The following is a 23,764-nucleotide window of genomic DNA, read 5'->3' on the forward strand; positions in this document are numbered from 1 at the left end:
CCCTGGTCTCCAGATAAACCCCAGTTGTCACCAACCCTGGTCTCCAGATAAACCCCAGTTGTCACCGACCCTGGTCTCCAGATAAACCCCAGTTGTCACCAACCCTGGTCTCCAGATAAACCCCAGTTGTCACCGACCCTGGTCTCCAGATAAACCCCAGTTGTCACCAACCCTGGTCTCCAGATAAACCCCAGTTGTCACCAACCCTGGTCTCCAGATAAACCCCAACCCTGGTCTCCAGATAAACCCCAACCCTGGTCTCCAGATAAACCCCAGTTGTCACCAACCCTGGTCTCCAGATAAACCCCAGTTGTCACCAACCCTGGTCTCCAGATAAACCCCAGTTGTCACCAACCCTGGTCTCCAGATAAACCCCAGTTGTCACCAACCCTGGTCTCCAGATAAACCCCAGTTGTCACCAACCCTGGTCTCGATAAACCCCAGTTGTCACCGACCTGGTCTCCAGATAAACCCCAGTTGTCACCGACCTGGTCTCCAGATAAACCCCAGTTGTCACCAACCCTGGAGGTGGAGCCACAGGATGTGCAGGTCTATAGTTCCAGACAGTAAAGCACTGACTCAACTAAATGTTATTTTAATTGGGTGTTATTGTGCTGGGAAATCGCCTGTGGCCCAGGTGACCACGGATACAGACCTATGTTCATAAGAAGCCTCCAGATATTAATGATTTGTCATAAGTGACATACGATTGGTGGATTGATGACCAACTGACCTCGTTCACGGGGATCTTGGCACTCTGTCCAATCTCATGGAAGGTCAGCTGTCTGTTGTTGGCGGGACGAGTGAACGTCATCTAGACGGAGGAGAGAAGAAGAGGTAGACCTGTTAGGGCTGTTTGGGAACATCATTTACATGTATCCTCGTCATTAAGCAGGCGCTGTGTCCCAGAGAGACTGACCAATCAGTGCATTCAATAGTAAGTTGGTGTTAAAAAAAAAAAAAAAAAAAAAAAAAAAAAAAATTGGGTGTTGGAACCTAATTTTTTTCTCCAATTTTTTTCTCCCCCGAATGAAACAAAGTCCCCTTTTTCAGGATGTAATAAAATGTATCACTAGCCACTTTAAACTATGCCGCTTTATATAATGTTTACATACCCTACATTACTCATCTCATATGTATATACTGTACTCTATACCATCTACTGCATCTTGCCTATGCCGTTCGGCCATCGCACATTCATATATTTTTACGTACATATTCTTAATCATTCCTTTACACTTGTGTGTAGAAGGTAGTTGTTGTGAATGGTCGGAGGGGGAGGGGCAGGCAGACACTGAAGGAGGAACGTTATTAACCGGTTCCCACGCTTTCAAAATAACTCTTCTGGAACAGTATAGATCACTTTCGTTCCGGTTCAGATTCTGTTCCTCTAAAAATATGACATTTTTCAGTTCCTACCCTTGGGTAAAACAAACACATTCATTCATTGTGAAAAGTAAAACCTGTATCCAAACGTCAGTTCTCCTGCACTATAAAACATTCAATTAGAGAGAGCATTAGTTCTGCCGTGTGGGGGGGTGGGAGAAAGAGAGGAGAACCCACCTCCATCACACACAGCAGCTGAATCTTCTGCATCAGTTTGGCTTCGTTGGCTGCCAGGTCAGGCTGCAACACAGACACACGTTGAGATGAGTTGTGTTTGTTGGTTAAATGACAGGTGATTTTTAATCTTCTGTGATTATTGTAACATTATTAACTTACATTATCATTTTTTTTAAATGGGCCTCCAATCATAGCACCTCAACAAAACCCATGTCCATGTGAATAAACAATAACACATTCTGGAACGAGACAACGGGAGCTACAATAGTTTTCCCTCTTTATTTCTTGCAGTGATAGTTTCCATAGAATACATTCAACGACTGTTGTAGGCCGTACTATAGCCAGTTGTGCTGGTTACCTGCGCTCCCCAGGCAGACTTGTAGGCCTGGAACTTCTCCACGTTGCCTCCGTTGAAGGAGTACAATGTGTCTATCAGCCACTGCTTGTCTGTGCTCCTTAGGGACTCCAGTACTGGGTGCATCAGCTAAAAACACAAGCAGAGACAGGCTGTCAAACAAAGGCTGTCAAAGCCATCTGGTGCTTTGAAGGTAAAACTTGAGCCCAAACTTTTGTGGCTGTAGCTCAGCCAAAACTAGCTTTAAAATGGCTGCTTGATGCTTATTATCAGACAGACTAATATCTCACCAAATGGGAGGACGCCTCAAAAACACTACTATCACAAGGGTGGTGATGGGTAATTACCAGCTCTCCGAAGTTGTAAACTCCCTCTCCTAAGAGTCCAGCCAGACCCAGTGTGAAAGCCCTCTCCTGCTTCTCTGTCTCTGATGGATATAAAGATATCAGTTATGACAGCTAGTGATTTTTAGCACACAAAAAACTAATAACCCCTCCAAACAATTGTAAATTATTATTCTAAAAAAATAATAAATAAATAAATAAATATATTCTAATGATTTGTTTGTGATTTTACCAACATTAGATTTTGCTGTATGATTTCAGTGCAACATACTGCCTCTGTACATTGTAAACAGATGTTACCTGGCAGGTCTTTGATGTCGACACAGCCAAGGTAGCGCAGAGCGTCCTTGTAGTAAGAGGCGTGGTTCCCCACAATGCGGTAGTATTTGCTGGACAGGTCGTAGAATCGTCCGTGGACTGACGTCACACCCGGCAAGTTATTCAGCGTCTCCTCCACCTCCTCAATTAATATCTGCAGGACGGAAGGCAGGGTTCGCATACAGATACACTGGATTGAAATGTACATACACGTACATCTGGCTTCAGTAAGCTTTTGATTGTTTTGATTACTGCCGTCTTGGGACAGGTCTCCATTGAGATGTTTGTTTTCCAGGTTTTTTACCTATACCTACAAGTTACTGTATGCCCAGACAGTGTGTTACCTTTGTGGCTGGAAGGTCATTTATCTCCAGTTTAAGGGCTCCAATAGATGTCTTGCACAGAATGACCGACTCATCGTTGCTCTTCACCTTCTCCTTAGTCTTCTCAAGGAAAGTGATAGCATCTTTAGGATCTGAAAAGGAGAACTTGGTTGAGCTGGTTGAAATCCCATGAGTGCTGATACATGCTGTATCTGAGTGGATTCAAGTTCAATTACTTAGCATCAGCGAAGAAGGTGATAGGACTACAGACTGCATGTCACGACTGTGTTCTTACCGGTCATTTGTCTGGCAACATACAGGATGATCTCCACCAGAGACAGGGGGTTGATTCTAGAAAAGACAGAGAAAGAAAAGGTTACAACTGAACTCTCTGAGATTAGACGACTAAACAGTGTTGTAATTCTAGCTACCATTCCAATTGTCAGAGAAGCAGTTATTACTGTAGGTTGGTGTTGGTCCTACCTGTGGTCAAAGTCACTGAGGAAGTTATCGTACAGTTGTATGAGGCCATCTCCTGTGGCAAAGCAAGGGTCTTTTACAAAGTCTGTGAGCTTTAGGGTCAACTGATGCCACAACCTGTCAATGGAAAGACGAGGTATATGGTTAGGTACTAAATTACATGATGCATAAGAAACAATCCTGCACTGAATGGGGTTAGAGGCAAGCTGGTCAGATTTATTCACCTTTATTTAACTAGGCAAGTCAGGTAAGAACAAATTCTTGTTTTCAATGACAGCCTACGAACAGTGGGTTAACTGCCCTGTTCAGGGGCAGAACGACAGATGTTTACCTTGTCCGTTTGGGGATGCGATCTTGCAACTTTTCTGTTAACTTACTAGTCCAACTCTCTGACCACTAGTCTACCTGCCGCCAGATGAAGGGAAGACGGAGACTATGAATACCTATGGCCTTGCAAGATTGCAAAAGTCCCTAAACGCAACAAAAAAAACGAACGTTAACTAACGAGCTAACTAACTTGCTAGCCTCCCTGTCTTCTGAAGCATTTTAGCAACCGTTAACCGCAAAGCATCAAGGAAGATTGTGGACATGACGACTATCATAACAATACATTTTCGGTAACGTTAGTCACATGTTACGAATAAAATATATTTTATGTTTTATTCCACTCTACACAATTCACTGATGGTTGGTGTTTAGCTAGCTACTGTAGCATTAGTAAGCTAACTCCATGACTCAGCGCATGAATGACACAAAAACTAGTTAACGTAGACAGACGCTTTCCTTACTTTTTGTTGTAAAACTCCTCTAGTGTGTGCCATTCCGATGCCATCTCCGGAGTCGAACTGATGCTCTGTTGCGTTTTGAGGTACCCGGTAACATCTTTCATTGTCGCGGTAGGTTTAGATTTAGATACCGAATGAGAAACGTGTTGACAACTTGTATCTATAATGGCTGTACCTAGCTAGCTAACTGAACAGCTAGCACCACAATCAAAGAGCAGACGCAAAGACTCATGGGAGCTGAGCTGACACAGGAACGTCTACCGTAATGTTTCTAACAAATACGTGTATGCGTGTTTTTTATTACCCCATATATATATATTTTAAAGAGATGTAATCACGATAAGTAGTTTAATTACTCGATATTAGTGGACCAAACTGATATTTACAATTAATAAAATAATGACAGTGAGCACTTATATTTAAATTGTTTATTCTAAACTGTATTATATGATTTTTACATATTTTACGGTAGAATCAGCCTTCGTCACGAGTTCAAAGGGAACCAGAGCAACAACAGACTAATGCAGCAGGCTCACATTTGTTTTGAGCGAATGTTGTGCATTATGAAATGTAGCTAAAGCTTAGGAGAGTTATGCTATTGAAATGGTTCTTCTTGTGTAAAAACATGCTCTTCAACTGCCTGCTTCCAAAATGAAGATGCGGCTCTAGAGAAAGCTACAAATATACTGTGTATTTCTTGCAGCGAGCTATGACTTATTTCATGTCCTCACCAATGGTCTACAAGGGCAGGTTATGTCTGTATCATACTATTACATCGAGTACAGCTACATTCATCAAACTCAAACGTAAGCAAGAGCCTAAATATCGATTTGAAACTAATTGTAATTTGAAAGCTGCTTTTGAGATTGACGTGAACATTACATAGACCTACAGGTAATATGATCGATGAGGATAGTAGCTCGTTACTCAGTAACTTCACCACATGCATTACCTTCTCAGATCAACAGCAAAGGACATTATTCCTCGCTCCAAGGCATAGGGATGTTCACGGTCTACGTCCAAGCCGAGACAGGACAGTCTGGTGGCCTGGGTTTCGAGGACTGTTCTGTAGAGGAGGAGAGGAGGACTCCAAGCAGCAGACGCTAGAGGACCTCACTAAGAACATCAGAGGCGGACAGTACAAGAGGATCATAGTGATGGCAGGGGCTGGGATCAGCACACCTAGTGGGATCCCAGACTTCAGGTGACAAGCGGTATATTTTAAATGCTTGAGGTGCACTTGACAGGTGGGCAGGGTGCGGTTTTGCACTTTTGGGATGATTCCATTGGTTGAAGTTCCATCAAATGCAACCTCAAATATTTGGAAAGTGTTTGAGATGTTCAGTCAACCCATGTCAGGAATACAATGAATGCACAGACTTTGTAGGAAACCTTTTTCTCCCTACTTTCCTTGGACAGGTCCCCTGGCAGTGGTCTCTATGACAACCTCCAGCAGTATAATCTTCCTTACGCAGAAGCCATCTTCGAGATCAACTACTTCCATCACAACCCCAACCCTTTCTTTGCCCTGGCCAAAGAGCTTTACCCAGGCAACTACCAACCCAACCTCACACACTATTTCATACGTCTCCTTCATGACAAGGGCCAGCTCCTCAGAATGTACACGCAGAATATCGACGGCCTGGAGAGACGTAAGTGGATGCACTGGTATGACCATATTGAAAAACAGTTCAGATAATACACACAGGAGCCTGTCATCTCTCTCTATCTCTCACACACGCTTTGTGGCTGCTGCCAACATACTGACTCAACTCCAGCCACTTTAATCATGGAAAAATGGATGTGATAAATGTATCACCAGCCACTTTAAACAATGCCACTTCATATAATGTTTACATACCCTACATTACTCATCTCATATGTATATACTGTACTCTATACCATCCACTACATCTTGCCTATGCTGCTCTGTACCATCACTCATTCATATATCTTTATGTACATATTCTTATTCATTCATTTACACTTGTGTGTATAAGGTACTTGTTGTGAAATTGTTAGGTTAGATTACTCATTGGTTATTACTGCATTGTCGGAACTAGAAGCACAAGCATTTCGCTACACTCGCATTAACATCTGCTAGCCATGTGTATGTGACAAATAACATTTGATTTTATTTGTTTCACTGTCTCTCTCCCTCTCTGTCTATCTCGCTGTGTTTCACTGTGTGTGTGACTCTAGTGGCAGGAATCCCCCCTGAGAAACTGGTGGAGGCACACGGATCATTTGCTACTGCTACCTGTACTGTGTGTCTCAGAGTCTACAAGGGGGAGGAGCTACGTGTGAGTTGGTTGACTATCACCCCATTCTCAGAGCATTTCCCTGTTACAACTCATTCATATTATTGGGAGACTTCAATCCATCTCGCTCCGATACTGTCATTTGTGAAAGTTTCTTAAGTTTGAAAGATAATAAATTGATGCAGTGGCTTGTTGTTAAAAAATATCTAGTTTTGATTTCCTGTATTTCTCCTGTGTGTTTGTCTACTTCTTAGCCTGATATTATGAAGGGGACAGTCCCTAAGTGTTCCACTTGTAAGGGCGTGGTGAAGCCTGACATTGTCTTCTTTGGGGAGGAACTACCTCCTCACTACTTCAGCTACCTGAAGGACTTTCCCCTGGCAGACCTCCTCATTATCATGGGCACCTCTCTGGAGGTGAGGAACACTGCTATTAATGTGTTGTTAAGATGTTATACACATGCCATGTGGCTGATAATAAGCTGTTATTCACAGTTATAAACATGTTATAAACCAGTTAACACGCTATTCTCCTGTCAATCAGGCAGGACAGGATTTCACTCAGTAGTCCAGGGTTCCTATAAAATATATCTCCGGTGTGTGTGTGTATATATATATAATATATTTGTATTTTTATTTACTGGAGACTTAAAAATGTTGTTCCATGTCAATACACTAGGTGGAGCCCTTTGCCAGTCTGGCCGGAGCTGTGAGGGACTCTGTCCCTCGCCTACTTATCAACAGAGACCTGGTGGGGCCCTTCGCTTGGGGGACCCCGCGACACAATGATGTGGCCCAGCTAGGGGATGTGGTCGGTGGGGTGCAGATGCTGGCTGATGTCCTGGGCTGGAACCACCAGCTGGAGGCTCTCATGGCTGCCAATGCTAAGAAGGTTGGTTCATGGGAAATCATCTGATTTACACAAATGTCACGTACGCATTTAACACACAAACGCACCTAAACCCTGGGCTCTTTGCATTCACCGATTCTCAGAGCATTCAGAGAGTCTGGACAATCCTTGTCCGGCAGGAAAAATGTATAGAAAAAATTACAAATTGTTCCGTTATTTGACTTTGAATGATATTTCTCTCAAAACTGTGATTCCTAAAAAATGTGTCTTTAGATTTGGTCGACCAGTCAGATGTGTCTGAAATCCTAAATGAATCAGGAATGAGCAGGGACAGCTCTACCATAAGGACCCCTTATTCATGTCCTCATTACATGGAGTGCAACAAGGCCACTCATGGTCAGGAAAGTTCTCAAATGTTGATAGAATTAAATAAACAATATTCAAATCACTAGGGCCACAACCATAAACTGTCAACTCCATCTCCCTGATAGGATGGGAACTTTGGTTAAAATATGTTTATTTTAAATGAGATTTTAGAGTCGTGAAGCACCCGAGGGAAAAACTAAATAGCTACTTTGTATACAACTTGAATGAATAAACATTTACATTTTTGTCTACTCCGTAAAACAAACTCCTCAGATTTTCATGTAACGTAAATTCTGTCTGAAAAATCTGATAGAATGATGCTTTTATTGGCAAATTTTCAAAATGAATTATTTGCTATATTTTACTAAACCTTTGTGTTGAACTTCTATTTTTAGAGGTAAAAAAAAAATGTCTGTTTTGAGTGTTTGTTGTCCACTTCATCAGTGACTTGTCAACTCCGTCACAGACGGCTAAACCTTTAAGATACGTTGTTCTGAAACATATACTTCAACTATTGAAGTACTTACTGTCCTAGACCTAAGGGATAACGTTTTGTACATTTTGTTTTATGTTCTGAATATAGAAAAACATACCAACATGCTAATGAAATTAGCCTGGAGCATTTTATATAGCGCTATAAAACAAAACAAAAGGAAGTTTGGAGATTTGAATTTAATGTCAGAGACAATCTATGGAAAATAATGAACGATGTGGAAGGTGTGTTCACGGAGTGGAACTGACCTTCCACAGAGTTACATTATTTTCCAAAAAATATATAGAATCTTTAGTTGATTATCCCTTTTATACCAAAGCTATAATTTTAACATATTTGCTGTAAGGAATGAGTTCATTTTCCGGTAGAAATGCGTTCAACATCCACTGAAGTAGCTAGCGAGTTTGCTAGACAGCTTCAGGAGTTGCCATGGTAACCAAGCAGACTTGCTCGTTTAGTTTAACAAACCATCAGTCCTCGTTTGCCTTTATGAACATCGAATTCAACAATGGCAATGATGTTTTCAATTGGACGTTTGCTTTCAAAAGCAGCTCAAACATAGAACATGTAAGAATGAACTATAGCCAATGAATTCTATCATGCAAATATACCATGCGTTATAGGGAAATACTGCACACTCTAGAATGCCCTTCAAGCCAATCAGAAACAAGTATTCAACAATTCCCATGGTATAATTAAGCAATAAGGGTGTGGTATATGGCCAATATACCACGGCTAAGGGCCGTTCTTATGCACGACACAACGCGGAGCCAGCTAATCAGCATTCAGGGCTCGAAACAGGATGGTTTGAGCCCTGAATTCGTATTGGCTGAAAGCCATGGTATATCAGACCATATACCATAGATATGACAAAACATTTAGTTTTACAGCTCTTATTACGTTGGTAACCAGTTTATAATGGCAATAAGGCTCTTATGGGGTTTGTGATATATGGCCAATATACCACGGCTAAGGGCTGTGTCCAGGCACTCTGCGATGCGTCGTGCCTAAGAACAGCTCTTGAATAATCGAATGTTAGAATTAAACAATCAAGGCATGTAAAACACTTGTTGAACGATAAACATAGAAAAATGTACTGCCTTTTTAAGGTGTCTGACGGCGGTCACTATTCATTTGTAATATTAAGAAAAATATTTGTTAAAAAAAATAAAAAAAAGTTTATTTCCTCATCTTTCAAGAATCCCTGATGTATTGTAGTGCCATTGAGCAGCCGTGTTTATCCAAAGTGACTTAGTTCCGTACATCCATTTGACATCGGTGTGGTCCTGGGAATTGAGCAGCACTATCCCGGAGCTGCACTGAGCTACAAAGGACCACTTCAAAATATAAATTCAACCTCCACTATGGGGATCTTCTGTCTGTTTGTTTTTAACCTGCAGGCTACAGAGGAGGAGGAATGAGACGGTTCAGTGTCTTTAAGATAGCGTTCAGAATGCCTCACCGCTGCAGTCCACCTCAGCCCACCTGCCTCATGGCTCAGGACGACAGCAGACTGTCTACTCGGCAGAGAATCTATCACTGAATGAACTCTCTTCAACAGACTTTGATTCACACAACGGTCATTCAGCACAACGCAGAGGCAACAATGGAGGAAGACATTTAGGACAAATTGGCAATGTATTGGGTTGGTTCTATGGATTATAGTTATTAGTTTTCTGTGAAATGTGTAAATATCTTGAGATATTCTTTTATGCTTTTTAAAAATTCTGTCTCATGTACAGTTTTTGCAGTAAATAATTAGCATAAAGACCCTAGCATAAAGACCCGTACAGGCCTGGTTTTGTTGTCAATGTCATCGACCAGACCTGTTGACCATGATGTTGCTAATGATCTTGGCACTTTGAAACCAAATCAGCTCCTCTGTTTTGTCAGTCACAAGAGATTACGCTGCTAATAAAGCTGAGCAACAATTGGAACTCTTAGCATAAAGTGTGTGTGTGTGTGTGTGTGTGTGTGTGTGTGTGTGTGTGTGTGTGTGTGTGTGTGTATATATATACAAGCGTGTGTGTGTATATGTGTGTGTGTGTGTGTGTATATATATATCTGTATATATGTATGTATGTATGTGTCCATGTGACCACCAGATGGAGCTAAAGTACAGTATTGTGAACTCCGTTCAGCCCTCTTGAACTCAAATAGGTCATTGATTCATTAAATGGAATTCAATCAATGCAGTTCTACTTTGTTTAAGGTCAAATCCATTGACCTGTGAACTTCCTAATGGACAATGCTGCTGAAAGCCACAGGGTGAGGACAATGGTAGATCTTCCAGGGCTATGGCTACCCCCCCCCCCTCCTCCCAACGTGCATACACACACACTAGATGATGGTAATACTATAGGACCCTTTGAAATGCCCTTCCACGGCTTCCACCCTGCTACACAGCCTTGACTACCTGTCACACCCCATCCTAAAGTTAAATAACACCATTCATAATTTAACTTGTTTCTATACTGTCCTGACAGGTTTGCATCAAAGAGATGCACATTGGGTACAGAACATAATATAGCAGACGTCAGATTCTCTCAATAGTAGTAGGTGACTGGAACGAGGCAATGAGAAACTTAACCAGCTGATAAATAACTAGATAGAAGGTTAGTCACAGTGCATTCATTTCACTGACAGAAGTTGACATTTGGTCAGTCTTGTTACAAAATATTGAACAGAAATGCAATGGTTCATTGGATCAGTCTAAAACGTTGCACATACACTGCTGCCATCTAGTGACCAAAATCTAAATTGCACCTGGGCTGGAATAATACATTATGGCCTTTCTCTTGCATTTCAAAAATGATGGTAAAAAAACAATACAAAATAACGTTTTTTTTTTTTCTTCTTTCTATTATCAGATTTATATTCTACTACATTCCTTTCACATTTCCACAAACCTCAAAGAGTTTCCTTTCAAATGGTACCAATAATATGTATATCCTTGCTTCAGGGCCTGAGGTACAGGAAGTTAGATTTGGGTATGTCATTTTAGAAGAAAATTGAAAAAAGTGAGCAGATCCTTAAGAGGATATATTATATGAATACCTTATTATGTTGTAATCATACTGATTTTTAGCTTGGTCTGAATCTGTCTGTCTGGCCTCTCTCTTCCTCTACTGTGAATCCCCCACCACAGCCATTAGAATGAGTTTAATAGCAGTCCACAGCCATTAGAATGAGTTTAATCTGTGTTGTTACAGCCATTAGAATGAGTTTAATCTGTGTTGTATTAGAATGAGTTTAATCACTGTGTTGTAGTCCACAGCCATTAGAATGAGTTTAATCTGTGTTGTAGCCTGTTGTAACAGCCATTAGAATGAGTTTAATCTGTTGTAATCCAGTCATTAGAATGAGTTTAATCTGTGTTGTAGTCCACAGCCATTAGAATGAGTTTAATCTGTGTTGTAGTCCACAGCCATTAGAATGAGTTTAATCTGTGTTGTAGCCTACAGCCATTAGAATGAGTTTAATCTGTGTTGTAGTCCACAGCCATTAGAATGAGTTTAATCTGTGTTGTAGCCGACAGCCATTATAATGAGTTTAATCTGTTGTAATCCACAGTCATTAGAATGAGTTTAATCTGTGTTGTAGCACACAGCCATTAGAATGAGTTTAATCTATGTTGTAGCACACAGCCATTAGAATGAGTTTAATCTATGTTGTAGTCCACAGTTTAATCTGTGTTGTTAGTCATTAGAATGAGTTTAATCTGTTTAATCATTAGAATGATGTTGTAGTCCACAGCCATTAGAATGAGTTTAATCAGTATTGAATTGTTTAATCTGTTGTAATCCACAGTCATTAGAATGAGTTTAATCTGTGTTGTAGCACACAGCCATTAGAATGAGTTTAATCTGTTGTAATCCACAGTCATTAGAATGAGTTTAACCTGTGTTGTAGCACACAGCCATTAGATTGAGTTTAATCTATGTTGTAGCCCACAGCCATTAGATTGAGTTTAATCTAGCCCACAGCCATTAGAATGAGTTTAATCTATGTTGTAGCCCACAGCCATTAGATTGAGTTTAATCTATGTTGTAGCCCACAGCCATTAGAATGAGTTTAATCTATGTTGTAGCCCACAGCCATTAGAATGAGTTTAATCTATGTTGTAGCCCACAGCCATTAGAATGAGTTTAATCTATGTTGTAGCCCACAGCCATTAGAATGAGTTTAATCTATGTTGTAGCACACAGCCATTAGATTGAGTTTAATCTATGTTGTAGCCCACAGCCATTAGAATGAGTTTAATCTATGTTGTAGCCCACAGCCATTAGAATGAGTTTAATCTATGTTGTAGCACACAGCCATTAATTGAGTTTAATCTGTGTTGTAGCACACAGCCATTAGAGTTTAATCTATGTTGTAGCCCACAGCCATTAGATTGAGTTTAACCTGTGTTGTCATTAGATTGAGTGTTGTAGTCCACAGCCATTAGATTGAGTGTAATCTATGTTGTAATCCACAGCCATTAGATTGAGTTTAACCTGTGTTGTAGTCCACAGCCATTAGATTGAGTGTAATCTATGTTGTAGCCCACAGCCATTAGATTGAGTTTAATCTATGTTGTAGCCCACAGCCATTAGATTGAGTTTAATCTATGTTGTAGCACACAGCCATTAGATAGATTAAACTCAATGTTGTAGCCCACAGCCATTAGATTGAGTTTAATCTATGTTGTAGCACACAGCCATTAGATTGAGTTTAATCTATGTTGTAGCACACAGCCATTAGATTGAGTGTAATCTGTGTTGTAGCACACAGCCATTAGATTGAGTGTAATCTATGTTGTAGCACACAGCCATTAGAATGAGTTTAATCTATGTTGTAGTCCACAGTCGTTAGATTGAGTTTAATCTATGTTGTAGCACACAGCCATTAGATTGAGTGTAATCTATGTTGTAGCCCACAGCCATTAGATTGAGTTTAATCTATGTTGTAGCCCACAGCCATTAGATTGAGTTTAATCTATGTTGTAGCCCACAGCCATTAGATTGAGTTTAATCTATGTTGTAGCCCAAAGCCATTAGATTGAGTGTAATCTGTGTTGTAGCACACAGCCATTAGATTGAGTTTAATCTATGTTGTAGCCCAAAGCCATTAGATTGAGTGTAATCTGTGTTGTAGCACACAGCCATTAGATTGAGTGTAATCTATGTTGTAGCCCAAAGCCATTACCTTATAGGCTGCTAACAGTATTGATTGTCACACATAATGAAGGTACTGATGTTGCCCTGCTCACTGAAACCCACGCCAACAGAAGACCTCAATCTGTTCTAATCAATAGAGATTGTGCGTCCATTTTGTGAGTTATAATTGTATTTCTGCATTGGTGGGCCCACCATCATCTCCTGTAGGGTGGTGAACTGACACAGAGGCTGATAAGAGACATGGAGCTGAATATAGAACCACAGAATCACTAGGAGATGTGTAATAACTGACCCAGTGTAAGGAGGATCACCCTGACCAGGTAAACTACTACCAATAGAATGTAATAACTGACCCAGTAAACTACCACCAATACAATAGAATAATGTAATAACTGACCCAGTAAACTACTACCAATACAATAGAATAATGTAATAACTGACCCAGTAAAATACAATACAATAGAATGTAATAACTGACCCAGACCAATACAGAATGTAATAACTGACCAAGTAAACTACTACCAATACAATAGAATGTAATAACTGACCCAGTAAACTACTACCAATACAATAGAATGTAATAACTGACCCAGTAAACTACTAACAATACAATATTGGTAGTATTCGGCCCCCTTGAACTTTGCGACCTTTTGCCACATTTCAGGCTTCAAACATAAAGATATAAACTGTATTTTTTTGTGAAGAATCAACAACAAGTGGGACACAATCATGAAGTGGAACGACATTTATTGGATATTTCAAACTTTTTTAACAAATCAAAAACTGAAAAAATGGGCGTGCAAAATTATTCAGCCCCCTTAAGTTAATACTTTGTAGCGCCACCTTTTGCTGCGATTACAGCTGTAAGTCGCTTGGGGTATGTCTCTATCAGTTTTGCACATCGAGAGACTGAAATTTTTTCCCATTCCTCCTTGCAAAACAGCTCAAGCTCAGTGAGGTTGGATGGAGAGCATTTGTGAACAGCAGTTTTCAGTTCTTTCCACAGATTCTCGATTGGATTCAGGTCTGGACTTTGACCATTCTAACACCTGGATATGTTTATTTTTGAACCATTCCATTGTAGATTTTGCTTTATGTTTTGGATCATTGTCTTGTTGGAAGACAAATCTCCGTCCCAGTCTCAGGTCTTTTGCAGACTCCATCAGGTTTTCTTCCAGAATGGTCCTGTATTTGGCTCCATCCATCTTCCCATCAATTTTAACCATCTTCACTGTCCCTGCTGAAGATAAGCAGGCCCAAACCATGATGCTGCCACCACCATTTTTGACAGTGGGTATGGTGTGTCCAGGGTGATGAGCTGTGTTGCTTTTACGCCAAACATAACGTTTTGCATTGTTGCCAAAAAGTTCAATTTTGGTTTCATCTGACCAGAGCACCTTCTTCCACATGTTTGGTGTGTCTCCCAGGTGGCTTGTGGCAAACTTTAAACAACACTTTTTATGGATATCTTTAAGAAATGGCTTTCTTCTTGCCACTCTTCCATAAAGGCCAGATTTGTGCAATATACGACTGATTGTTGTCCTATGGACAGAGTCTCCCACCTCAGCTGTAGATCTCTGCAGTTCATCCAGAGTGATCATGGGCCTCTTGGCTGCATCTCTGATCAGTCTTCTCCTTGTATGAGCTGAAAGTTTAGAGGGACGGCCAGGTCTTGGTAGATTTGCAGTGGTCTGATACTCCTTCCATTTCAATATTATCGCTTGCACAGTGCTCCTTGGGATGTTTAAAGCTTGGGAAATCTTTTTGTATCCAAATCCGGCTTTAAACTTCTTCACAACAGTATCTCGGACCTGTCTGGTGTGTTCCTTGTTCTTCATGATGCTCTCTGCGCTTTTAACGGACCTCTGAGACTATCACAGTGCAGGTGCATTTATACGGAGACTTGATTACACACAGGTGGATTGTATTTATCATCATTAGTCATTTAGGTCAACATTGGATCATTCAGAGATCCTCACTGAACTTATGGAAAGAGTTTACTGCACTGAAAGTAAAGGGGCTGAATAATTTTGCACGCCAAATTTTTCAGTTTTTGATTTGTTAAAAAAGTTTGAAATATCCAATAAATGTCGTTCCACTTCATGATTGTGTCCCACTTGTTGTTGATTCTTCACAAAAAAATATAAAACTGTATCTTTATGTTTGAAGGCTGAAATGTGGCAAAAGGTCGCAAAGTTCAAGGGGGCCGAATACTTTCGCAAGGCACTGTAATGTAATAACTGACCCAGTAAACTACTAACAATATGATAGAATAATGTTGTAACTGACCCAGTAAACTACTACCAATACAATAGAATAATGTAATAACTGACCCAGTAAACTACTACCAATATGATAGAATAATGTAATAATTGACCCAGTAAACTGCTACCAATATGATAGAATAATGTAATAACTGACCCGGTAAACATTTTGGTTATAGGGGGAGAGCCTGGGACAGACCTGGACCAGGACACCTGGTTATAGGGAGAGAGCCTGGGACAGACCTGGACACCTGGTTATAGGGAGAGAGCCTGGGACAGACCTGGACACCTGGTTATAGGGAGAGAGCCTGGGACAGACCTGGACACCTGGTTATAGGGAGAGAGCCTGGAACAGACCTGGACACCTGGTTATAGGGAGAGAGCCTGGGACAGACCTGGACCAGAACACCTGGTTATAGGGAGAGAGCCTGGGACAGACATGGACACCTGGTTATAGGGAGAGAGCCTGGACACCTGGTTATAGGGAGAGAGCCTGGAATAGACCAGGACACCTGGTTATAGGGAGAGAGCCTGGGACAGACCTGGACCAGGACACCTGGTTATAGGGAGAGAGCCTGGGACAGACCAGGACACCTGGTTATAGGGAGAGAGCCTGGGACAGACCTGGACACCTGGTTATAGGGAGAGAGCCTGGGACAGACCTGGACACCTGGTTATAGGGAGAGAGCCTGGGACAGACCTGGACACCTGGTTATAGGGAGAGAGCCTGGGACAGACCTGGACACCTGGTTATAGGGAGAGAGCCTGGGACAGACCTGGACCTGGACACCTGGTTATAGGGAGAGAGCCTGGGACAGACCTGGACCTGGACACCTGGTTATAGGGAGAGAGCCTGGGACAGACCTGGACCAGGACACCTGGTTATAGGGAGAGAGCCTGGTACAGACCTGGACCAGGACACCTGGTTATAGGGAGAGAGCCTGGGACAGACCAGGACACCTGGTTATAGGGAGAGAGCCTGGGACAGACCTGGACCTGGACACCTGGTCATAGGGAGAGAGCCTGGGACAGACCTGGACCTGGACACCTGGTTATAGGGAGAGAGCCTGGGACAGACCTGGACCAGGACACCTGGTTATAGGGAGAGAGCCTGGGACAGACCTGGACACCTGGTTATAGGGAGAGAGCCTGGGACAGACCAGGACACCTGGTTATAGGGAGAGAGCCTGGTACAGACCAGGACACCTGGTTATAGGGAGAGAGCCTGGACCAGGACACCTGGTTATAGGGAGAGAGCCTGGTACAGACCTGGACCTGGACACCTGGTTATAGGGAGAGAGCCTGGGACAGACCTGGACACCTGGTTATAGGGAGAGAGCCTGGGACAGACCTGGACCTGGACACCTGGTTATAGGGAGAGAGCCTGGGACAGACCTGGACCAGGACACCTGGTTATAGGGAGAGAGCCTGGTACAGACCTGGACCAGGACACCTGGTTATAGGGAGAGAGCCTGGGACAGACCAGGACACCTGGTTATAGGGAGAGAGCCTGGGACAGACCTGGACCTGGACACCTGGTTATAGGGAGAGAGCCTGGGACAGACCTGGACCAGGACACCTGGTTATAGGGAGAGAGCCTGGGACAGACCTGGACACCTGGTTATAGGGAGAGAGCCTGGGACAGACCAGGACACCTGGTTATAGGGAGAGAGCCTGGGACAGACCTGGACCAGGACACCTGGTTATAGGGAGAGAGCCTGGTACAGACCTGGACCTGGACACCTGGTTATAGGGAGAGAGCCTGGGACAGACCTGGACCAGGACACCTGGTTATAGGGAGAGAGCCTGGGACAGACCTGGACACCTGGTTATAGGGAGAGAGCCTGGGACAGACCAGGACACCTGGTTATAGGGAGAGAGCCTGGTACAGACCAGGACACCTGGTTATAGGGAGAGAGCCTGGGACAGACCTGGACCAGGACACCTGGTTATAGGGAGAGAGCCTGGTACAGACCTGGACCTGGACACCTGGTTATAGGGAGAGAGCCTGGGACAGACCTGGACACCTGGTTATAGGGAGAGAGCCTGGGACAGACCTGGACACCTGGTTATAGGGAGAGAGCCTGGTACAGACCTGGACACCTGGTTATAGGGAGAGAGCCTGGGACAGACCTGGACACCTGGTTATAGGGAGAGAGCCTGGGACAGACCTGGACACCTGGTTATAGGGAGAGAGCCTGGGACAGACCTGGACACCTGGTTATAGGGAGAGAGCCTGGGACATACCTGGACCAGGACACCTGGTTATAGGGAGAGAGCCTGGTACAGACCTGGACACCTGGTTATAGGGAGAGAGCCTGGGACAGACCAGGACACCTGGTTATAGGGAGAGAGCCTGGGACAGACCTGGACCAGGACACCTGGTTATAGGGAGAGAGCCTGGGACAGACCTGGACCTGGACACCTGGTTATAGGGAGAGAGCCTGGGACAGACCAGGACACCTGGTTATAGGAAGAGAGCCTGGGACAGACCTGGACACCTGGTTATAGGGAGAGAGCCTGGGACAGACCTGGACCAGGACACCTGGTTATAGGGAGAGAGCCTGGGACAGACCAGGACACCTGGTTATAGGGAGAGAGCCTGGGACAGACCTGGACACCTGGTTATAGGGAGAGAGCCTGGGACAGACCTGGACCAGGACACCTGGTTATAGGGAGAGAGCCTGGGACAGACCAGGACACCTGGTTATAGGGAGAGAGCCTGGTACAGACCTGGACTTGGACACCTGGTTATAGGGAGAGAGCCTGGGACAAACCTGGACACCTGGTTATAGGGGGAGAGCCTGGGACAGACCTGGACACCTGGTTATAGGGAGAGAGCCTGGGACAGACCTGGACACCTGGTTATAGGGAGAGAGCCTGGGACAAACCTGGACACCTGGTTATAGGGGAAGAGCCTGGGATAGACCTGGACACCTGGTTATAGGGAGAGAGCCTGGGACAGACCAGAACACCTGGTTTTAGGGAGAGAGCCTGGACACCTGGTTATAGGGAGAGAGCCTGGGACAGACCAGGACACCTGGTTATAGGGAGAGAGCCTGGACACCTGGTTATAGGGGGAGAGCCTGGGACAGACCAGGACACCTGGTTATAGGGAGAGAGCCTGGGACAGACCTGGACACCTGGTTATAGGGAGAGAGCCTGGGACAGACCTGGACACCTGGTTATAGGGAGAGAGCCTGGGACAGACCAGGACACCTGGTTATAGGGAGAGAGCCTGGGACAGACCTGGACCAGGACACCTGGTTATAGGGAGAGAGCCTGGGACAGACCTGGACACCTGGTTATAGGGAGAGAGCCTGGGACAGACCAGGACACCTGGTTATAGGGAGAGAGCCTGGGACACACCTGGACACCTGGTTATAGGGAGAGAGCCTGGAACAGACCAGGACACCTGGTTATAGGGAGAGAGCCTGGGACAGACCTGGACCAGGACACCTGGTTATAGGGAGAGAGCCTGAGACAGACCTGGACACCTGGTTATAGGGAGAGAGCCTGGGACAGACCAGGACACCTGGTTATAGGGAGAGAGCCTGGGACAGACCTGGACACCTGGTTATAGGGAGAGAACCTGGGACAGACCTGGACACCTGGTTATAGGGAGAGAACCTGGGACATACCTGGACACCTGGTTATAGGGAGAGAACCTGGGACATACCTGGACACCTGGTTATAGGGAGAGAGCCTGGACACCTGGTTATAGGGAGAGAGCCTGGAACAGACCTGGACACCTGGTTATAGGGAGAGAGCCTGGGACAGACCTGGACCAGGACACCTGGTTATAGGGAGAGAACCTGGTACAGACCTGGACACCTGGTTATAGGGAGAGAGCCTGGGACAGACCTGGACACCTGGTTATAGGGAGAGAGCCTGGGACAGACCTGGACACCTGGTTATAGGGAGAGAGCCTGGGACAGACCTGGACACCTGGTTATAGGGAGAGAGCCTGGGACAGACCTGGACACCTGGTTATAGGGAGAGAGCCTGGGACAGACCTGGACCAGGACACCTGGTTATAGGGAGAGAACCTGGGACAGACCAGGACACCTGGTTATAGGGAGAGATCCTGGGACAGACCAGGACACCTGGTTATAGGGAGAGAGCCTGGGACAGACCTGGACACCTGGTTATAGGGAGAGAGCCTGGACACCTGGTTATAGGGAGAGAGCCTGGTACAGACCTGGACACCTGGTTATAGGGAGAGAGCCTGGGACAGACCTGGACACCTGGTTATAGGGAGAGAGCCTGGGACAGACCTGGACACCTGGTTATAGGGAGAGAGCCTGGGACAGACCTGGACACCTGGTTATAGGGGGAGACAGACCTGGACACCTGGGACAGACCAGGACACCTGGTTATAGGGAGAGAGCCTGGGACAGACCAGGACACCTGGTTATAGGGAGAGAGCCTGGTACAGACCTGGACACCTGGTTATAGGGAGAGAGCCTGGGACATACCTGGACCAGGACACCTGGTTATAGGGAGAGAGCCTGGGACAGACCTGGACCAGGACACCTGGTTATAGGGAGAGAGCCTGGGACAGACCTGGACACCTGGTTATAGGGAGAGAGCCTGGGACAGACCTGGACACCTGGTTATAGGGAGAGAGCCTGGGACAGACCTGGACACCTGGTTATAGGGAGAGAGCCTGGGACAGACCTGGACACCTGGTTATAGGGAGAGAGCCTGGGACAGACCAGGACACCTGGTTATAGGGAGAGAGCCTGGGACAGACCTGGACCAGGACACCTGGTTATAGGGAGAGAGCCTGGGACATACCTGGACACCTGGTTATAGGGAGAGAGCCTGGGACAGACCTGGACACCTGGTTATAGGGAGAGAGCCTGGAACAGACCTGGACACCTGGTTATAGGGAGAGAGCCTGGGACAGACCTGGACACCTGGTTATAGGGAGAGAGCCTGGAACAGACCTGGACACCTGGTTATAGGGAGAGAGCCTGGGACAGACCTGGACACCTGGTTATAGGGAGAGAGCCTGGGACATACCTGGACCAGGACACCTGGTTATAGGGAGAGAGCCTGGGACAGACCTGGACCAGGACACCTGGTTATAGGGAGAGAGCCTGGGACAGACCTGGACACCTGGTTATAGGGAGAGAGCCTGGGACAGACCTGGACACCTGGTTATAGGGAGAGAGCCTGGGACAGACCTGGACACCTGGTTATAGGGAGAGAGCCTGGGACAGACCTGGACACCTGGTTATAGGGAGAGAGCCTGGGACAGACCAGGACACCTGGTTATAGGGAGAGAGCCTGGGACAGACCTGGACCAGGACACCTGGTTATAGGGAGAGAGCCTGGGACAGACCTGGACACCTGGTTATAGGGAGAGAGCCTGGAACAGACCTGGACACCTGGTTATAGGGAGAGAGCCTGGGACAGACCTGGACACCTGGTTATAGGGAGAGAGCCTGGAACAGACCTGGACACCTGGTTATAGGGAGAGAGCCTGGGACAGACCTGGACACCTGGTTATAGAGAGAGAACCTGGGACATACCTGGACACCTGGTTATAGAGAGAGAACCTGGGACAGACCTGGACACCTGGTGAGGTAACAGTGATAACAGTGTATCCCTCTATCTCAGACTGTTATCAGAGCCTGGTACAGACCTGGACACCTGGTTATAGGGAGAGAGCCTGGGACAGACCTGGACACCTGGTTATAGGGAGAGAGCCTGGGACAGACCTGGACACCTGGTTATAGGGAGAGAGCCTGGGACAGACCTGGACACCTGGTTATAGGGAGAGAGCCTGGGACATACCTGGACACCTGGTTATAGGGAGAGAGCCTGGACACCTGGTTATAGGGAGAGAACCTGGGACAGACCTGGACCAGGACACCTGGTTATAGGGAGAGAGCCTGGGACAGACCTGGACACCTGGTTATAGGGAGAGAGCCTGGGACAGACCTGGACACCTGGTTATAGGGAGAGAGCCTGGGACAGACCTGGACACCTGGTGAGGTAACAGTGATAACAGTGTATCCCTCTATCTCAGACTGTTATCAGAGCCCTGGGGGAACTCTGATTGAGTCATATCCAGGATATGATCCAGTTTGAACGTACATGAGAGAGCAGAGAGAGCCTCCGAACCACTCAGCATGGCTAGGTGGCTGGTGGTGCTGGGTGACGATCATGATATTGTGTCATCACGTCTCTTTCTTGCATTATGTACGTCATCAAAATGGTCACATTTGCAGTCTCTCTCAATTCAATTCTCTCTTTCTCTCTTCTCACTCTCTCTTTTCTCTCTCTCTCTTTCTCTTTTCTCTCCTCTCTCACTCTTCTCTCTCTCTTCCCTCTCTCTCTCTCTTCTCTCTCTTTTCTCTCTCTTCTCTCTCTCACTCTTCTCTCTTTCTCTTCTCTCCTTTCTCTCTTTCTCTTCCTCTCTTCTCTCTCTCTCTCCTCTCTCTCACTCTTCTCTCTCTCTTCTCTCTCTCCTCTCTCTCACTCTTCTCTCTCTCTTCTCTCTCTCTCTCACTCCTCTCACTCTTCTCTCTCTTTTCTCTCTCTCTTTTCTCTCCTACTCTTCTCTCTCTTCTCTCTCTCTCTTCTCTCTGAGAACTGAGAGGAAACTAGCCACAGAACTGAGAGGAAACTAGCCACAGAACTGAGAGGAAACTAGCCACAGAACTGAGAGGAAACTAGCCACAGAACTGAGTGGAAACTAGCCACAGAACTGAGTGGAAACTAGCCACAGAACTGAGTGGAAACTAGCCACAGAACTGAGTGGAAACTAGCCACAGAACTGAGAGGAAACTAGCCACAGAACTGAGAGGAAACTAGCCACAGAACTGAGAGGAAACTAGCCACAGAACTGAGAGGAAACTAGCCACAGAACTGAGAGGAAACTAGCCACAGAACTGAGAGGAAAAGGCACTTTAGAATTCTCCTCGGTTTTCTCTGCCACTTCGTCTGACTGACTGAAAGTCATTTAAATGCAAAATACGTTCTGCCATGTTTTGCTAGATAGATTATTTAGCTGGGAAAGCTGATGTGTTGATATCTAGACCTAGTTATTTCTTTGTGTGCATGTGTATAATCGACCGACCGAAGTTGTTGTTTCTGCAAGGAGTTTTTAGCTGACAAACTGGTGTTATTGCTGATACTGATGAGAACAAGGCATTGCTTTACAAAGAAGTGTCTTTTAATTTGATTGGAAAGCTTTCCACATAAAACGTGGATCTGGTAAACAGTAGGCACTGTCAATGAGCCGACAAACAGACTGCTGTTACAGGCAGATACAGTCAAAGTATTGGCTTCAGTCAAAATGGCAAAAACAAACAACATTACAACAAACTTCAAAAATAAAATAAAACAACATTTGAATGGATTTGTATACGAGGTTACAGGCTAAAGCTTCAGTATCATACATACTGTATGAATGCATTCATTGATTAGCTTCTGTTCTTCATAATGCTGTCAGCTAAATAACTTCAGATTCAAGGTGTATTCACAGGGCTGTCATAACACTATCGTAAGACTGTTATAATGCTCGTATTGAGCCTCATACCACACCTGTAATAAACAATGCAAAGCCAGCATCGCCATGGTATCCAGGATGGATAGCGATGTCACTTTAGAACAATTGGAATGGTCTCAGACTCCGCCCACCCAGCTCCGCCCACCCACCAGATAAACACTCATATTCCCATATCTCAGTGGCATGACTATGTGGTCGAAGGGGCAGGTAGCCTAGTGGTTAGAGCGTCGGGTCAGTAACCTAAAGGTTGCTGGATCGAATCCTCAAGCTGACAAGGGTAAAAATCTGTTGTTCTGCCTCTGAGCAAAGCAGTTAACACACTGATCCCCGGTAGGCTGCCATTGTAAATAAGAATGTGTTCTTTAACTGACTTCCCTAGTTAAATAAAGGTTTAATTTGTAACCTCCTCCTGGAGATCTACAGGGTGTGCTGGCTCCATCCCTGCTGAAATAGCTGGTCAAGGTCATCTGTTTTAGGGTAGGGTTGTAGCAAAAACCTGTTCACTAAGTAGCCACCCCAGAACAATACATTCAGATGTAGCCCTGGGCCATCCCCAGAACAATACATCCAGATGTAGCCCTGGGCCATCCCCAGAACAATACATCCAGATGTAGCCCTGGGCCATCCCCAGAACAATACATCCAGATGTAGCCCTGGGCCATCCCCAGAACAATAC

At 44.9% G+C, this 23,764-nt stretch overlaps 2 protein-coding genes across 2 annotated transcripts; one reads left to right on the top strand and one right to left on the bottom strand.

Annotated features, from left to right (window-relative positions):
• Positions 1-646: 646 nt before the first annotated feature.
• On the bottom strand, positions 647-4,391 carry LOC135531130 (26S proteasome non-ATPase regulatory subunit 13-like). Its single transcript, XM_064959245.1, has 9 exons — positions 4,172-4,391; positions 3,387-3,500; positions 3,199-3,254; positions 2,925-3,055; positions 2,563-2,734; positions 2,266-2,345; positions 1,922-2,047; positions 1,564-1,626; positions 647-814 (listed from the first exon to the last, which is right to left on the bottom strand). The coding sequence occupies exons 1-9, from the start codon at positions 4,270-4,272 to the stop codon at positions 662-664; spliced, it is 996 nt and encodes a 331-aa protein (XP_064815317.1). The 5' UTR covers positions 4,273-4,391; the 3' UTR covers positions 647-661.
• Positions 4,392-4,670: 279 nt separating this feature from the next.
• Positions 4,671-10,074, top strand: LOC135531129 (NAD-dependent protein deacetylase sirtuin-3-like). Its single transcript, XM_064959244.1, has 7 exons — positions 4,671-4,974; positions 5,129-5,372; positions 5,588-5,820; positions 6,371-6,471; positions 6,684-6,845; positions 7,108-7,320; positions 9,538-10,074. The coding sequence occupies exons 1-7, from the start codon at positions 4,878-4,880 to the stop codon at positions 9,556-9,558; spliced, it is 1,071 nt and encodes a 356-aa protein (XP_064815316.1). The 5' UTR covers positions 4,671-4,877; the 3' UTR covers positions 9,559-10,074.
• Positions 10,075-23,764: the final 13,690 nt, after the last annotated feature.

This window comes from Oncorhynchus masou, unplaced genomic scaffold, assembly GCF_036934945.1.
Source record: "Oncorhynchus masou masou isolate Uvic2021 unplaced genomic scaffold, UVic_Omas_1.1 unplaced_scaffold_1525, whole genome shotgun sequence".
In the NCBI taxonomy this organism is placed as follows: domain Eukaryota; kingdom Metazoa; phylum Chordata; class Actinopteri; order Salmoniformes; family Salmonidae; genus Oncorhynchus; species Oncorhynchus masou.

Excerpts from the sequence above, each read along its gene's own strand:
- LOC135531130 (XM_064959245.1), bottom strand. The coding sequence starts at position 4,272 with ATGAAAGATGTTACCGGGTACCTCAAAACGCAACAGAGCATCAGTTCG. Across the intron at positions 2,735-2,924 it reads ATGACCTTCCAGCCACAAAG|ATATTAATTGAGGAGGTGGA; the intron begins GTAACACACTGT and ends TCCGTCCTGCAG. Across the intron at positions 815-1,563 it reads AGCTGCTGTGTGTGATGGAG|ATGACGTTCACTCGTCCCGC; the intron begins GTGGGTTCTCCT and ends TCCTCCGTCTAG.
- LOC135531129 (XM_064959244.1), top strand. The coding sequence starts at position 4,878 with ATGACTTATTTCATGTCCTCACCAATGGTCTACAAGGGCAGGTTATGT. Across the intron at positions 5,821-6,370 it reads TATCGACGGCCTGGAGAGAC|TGGCAGGAATCCCCCCTGAG; the intron begins GTAAGTGGATGC and ends GTGTGACTCTAG. Across the intron at positions 6,846-7,107 it reads TCATGGGCACCTCTCTGGAG|GTGGAGCCCTTTGCCAGTCT; the intron begins GTGAGGAACACT and ends TCAATACACTAG.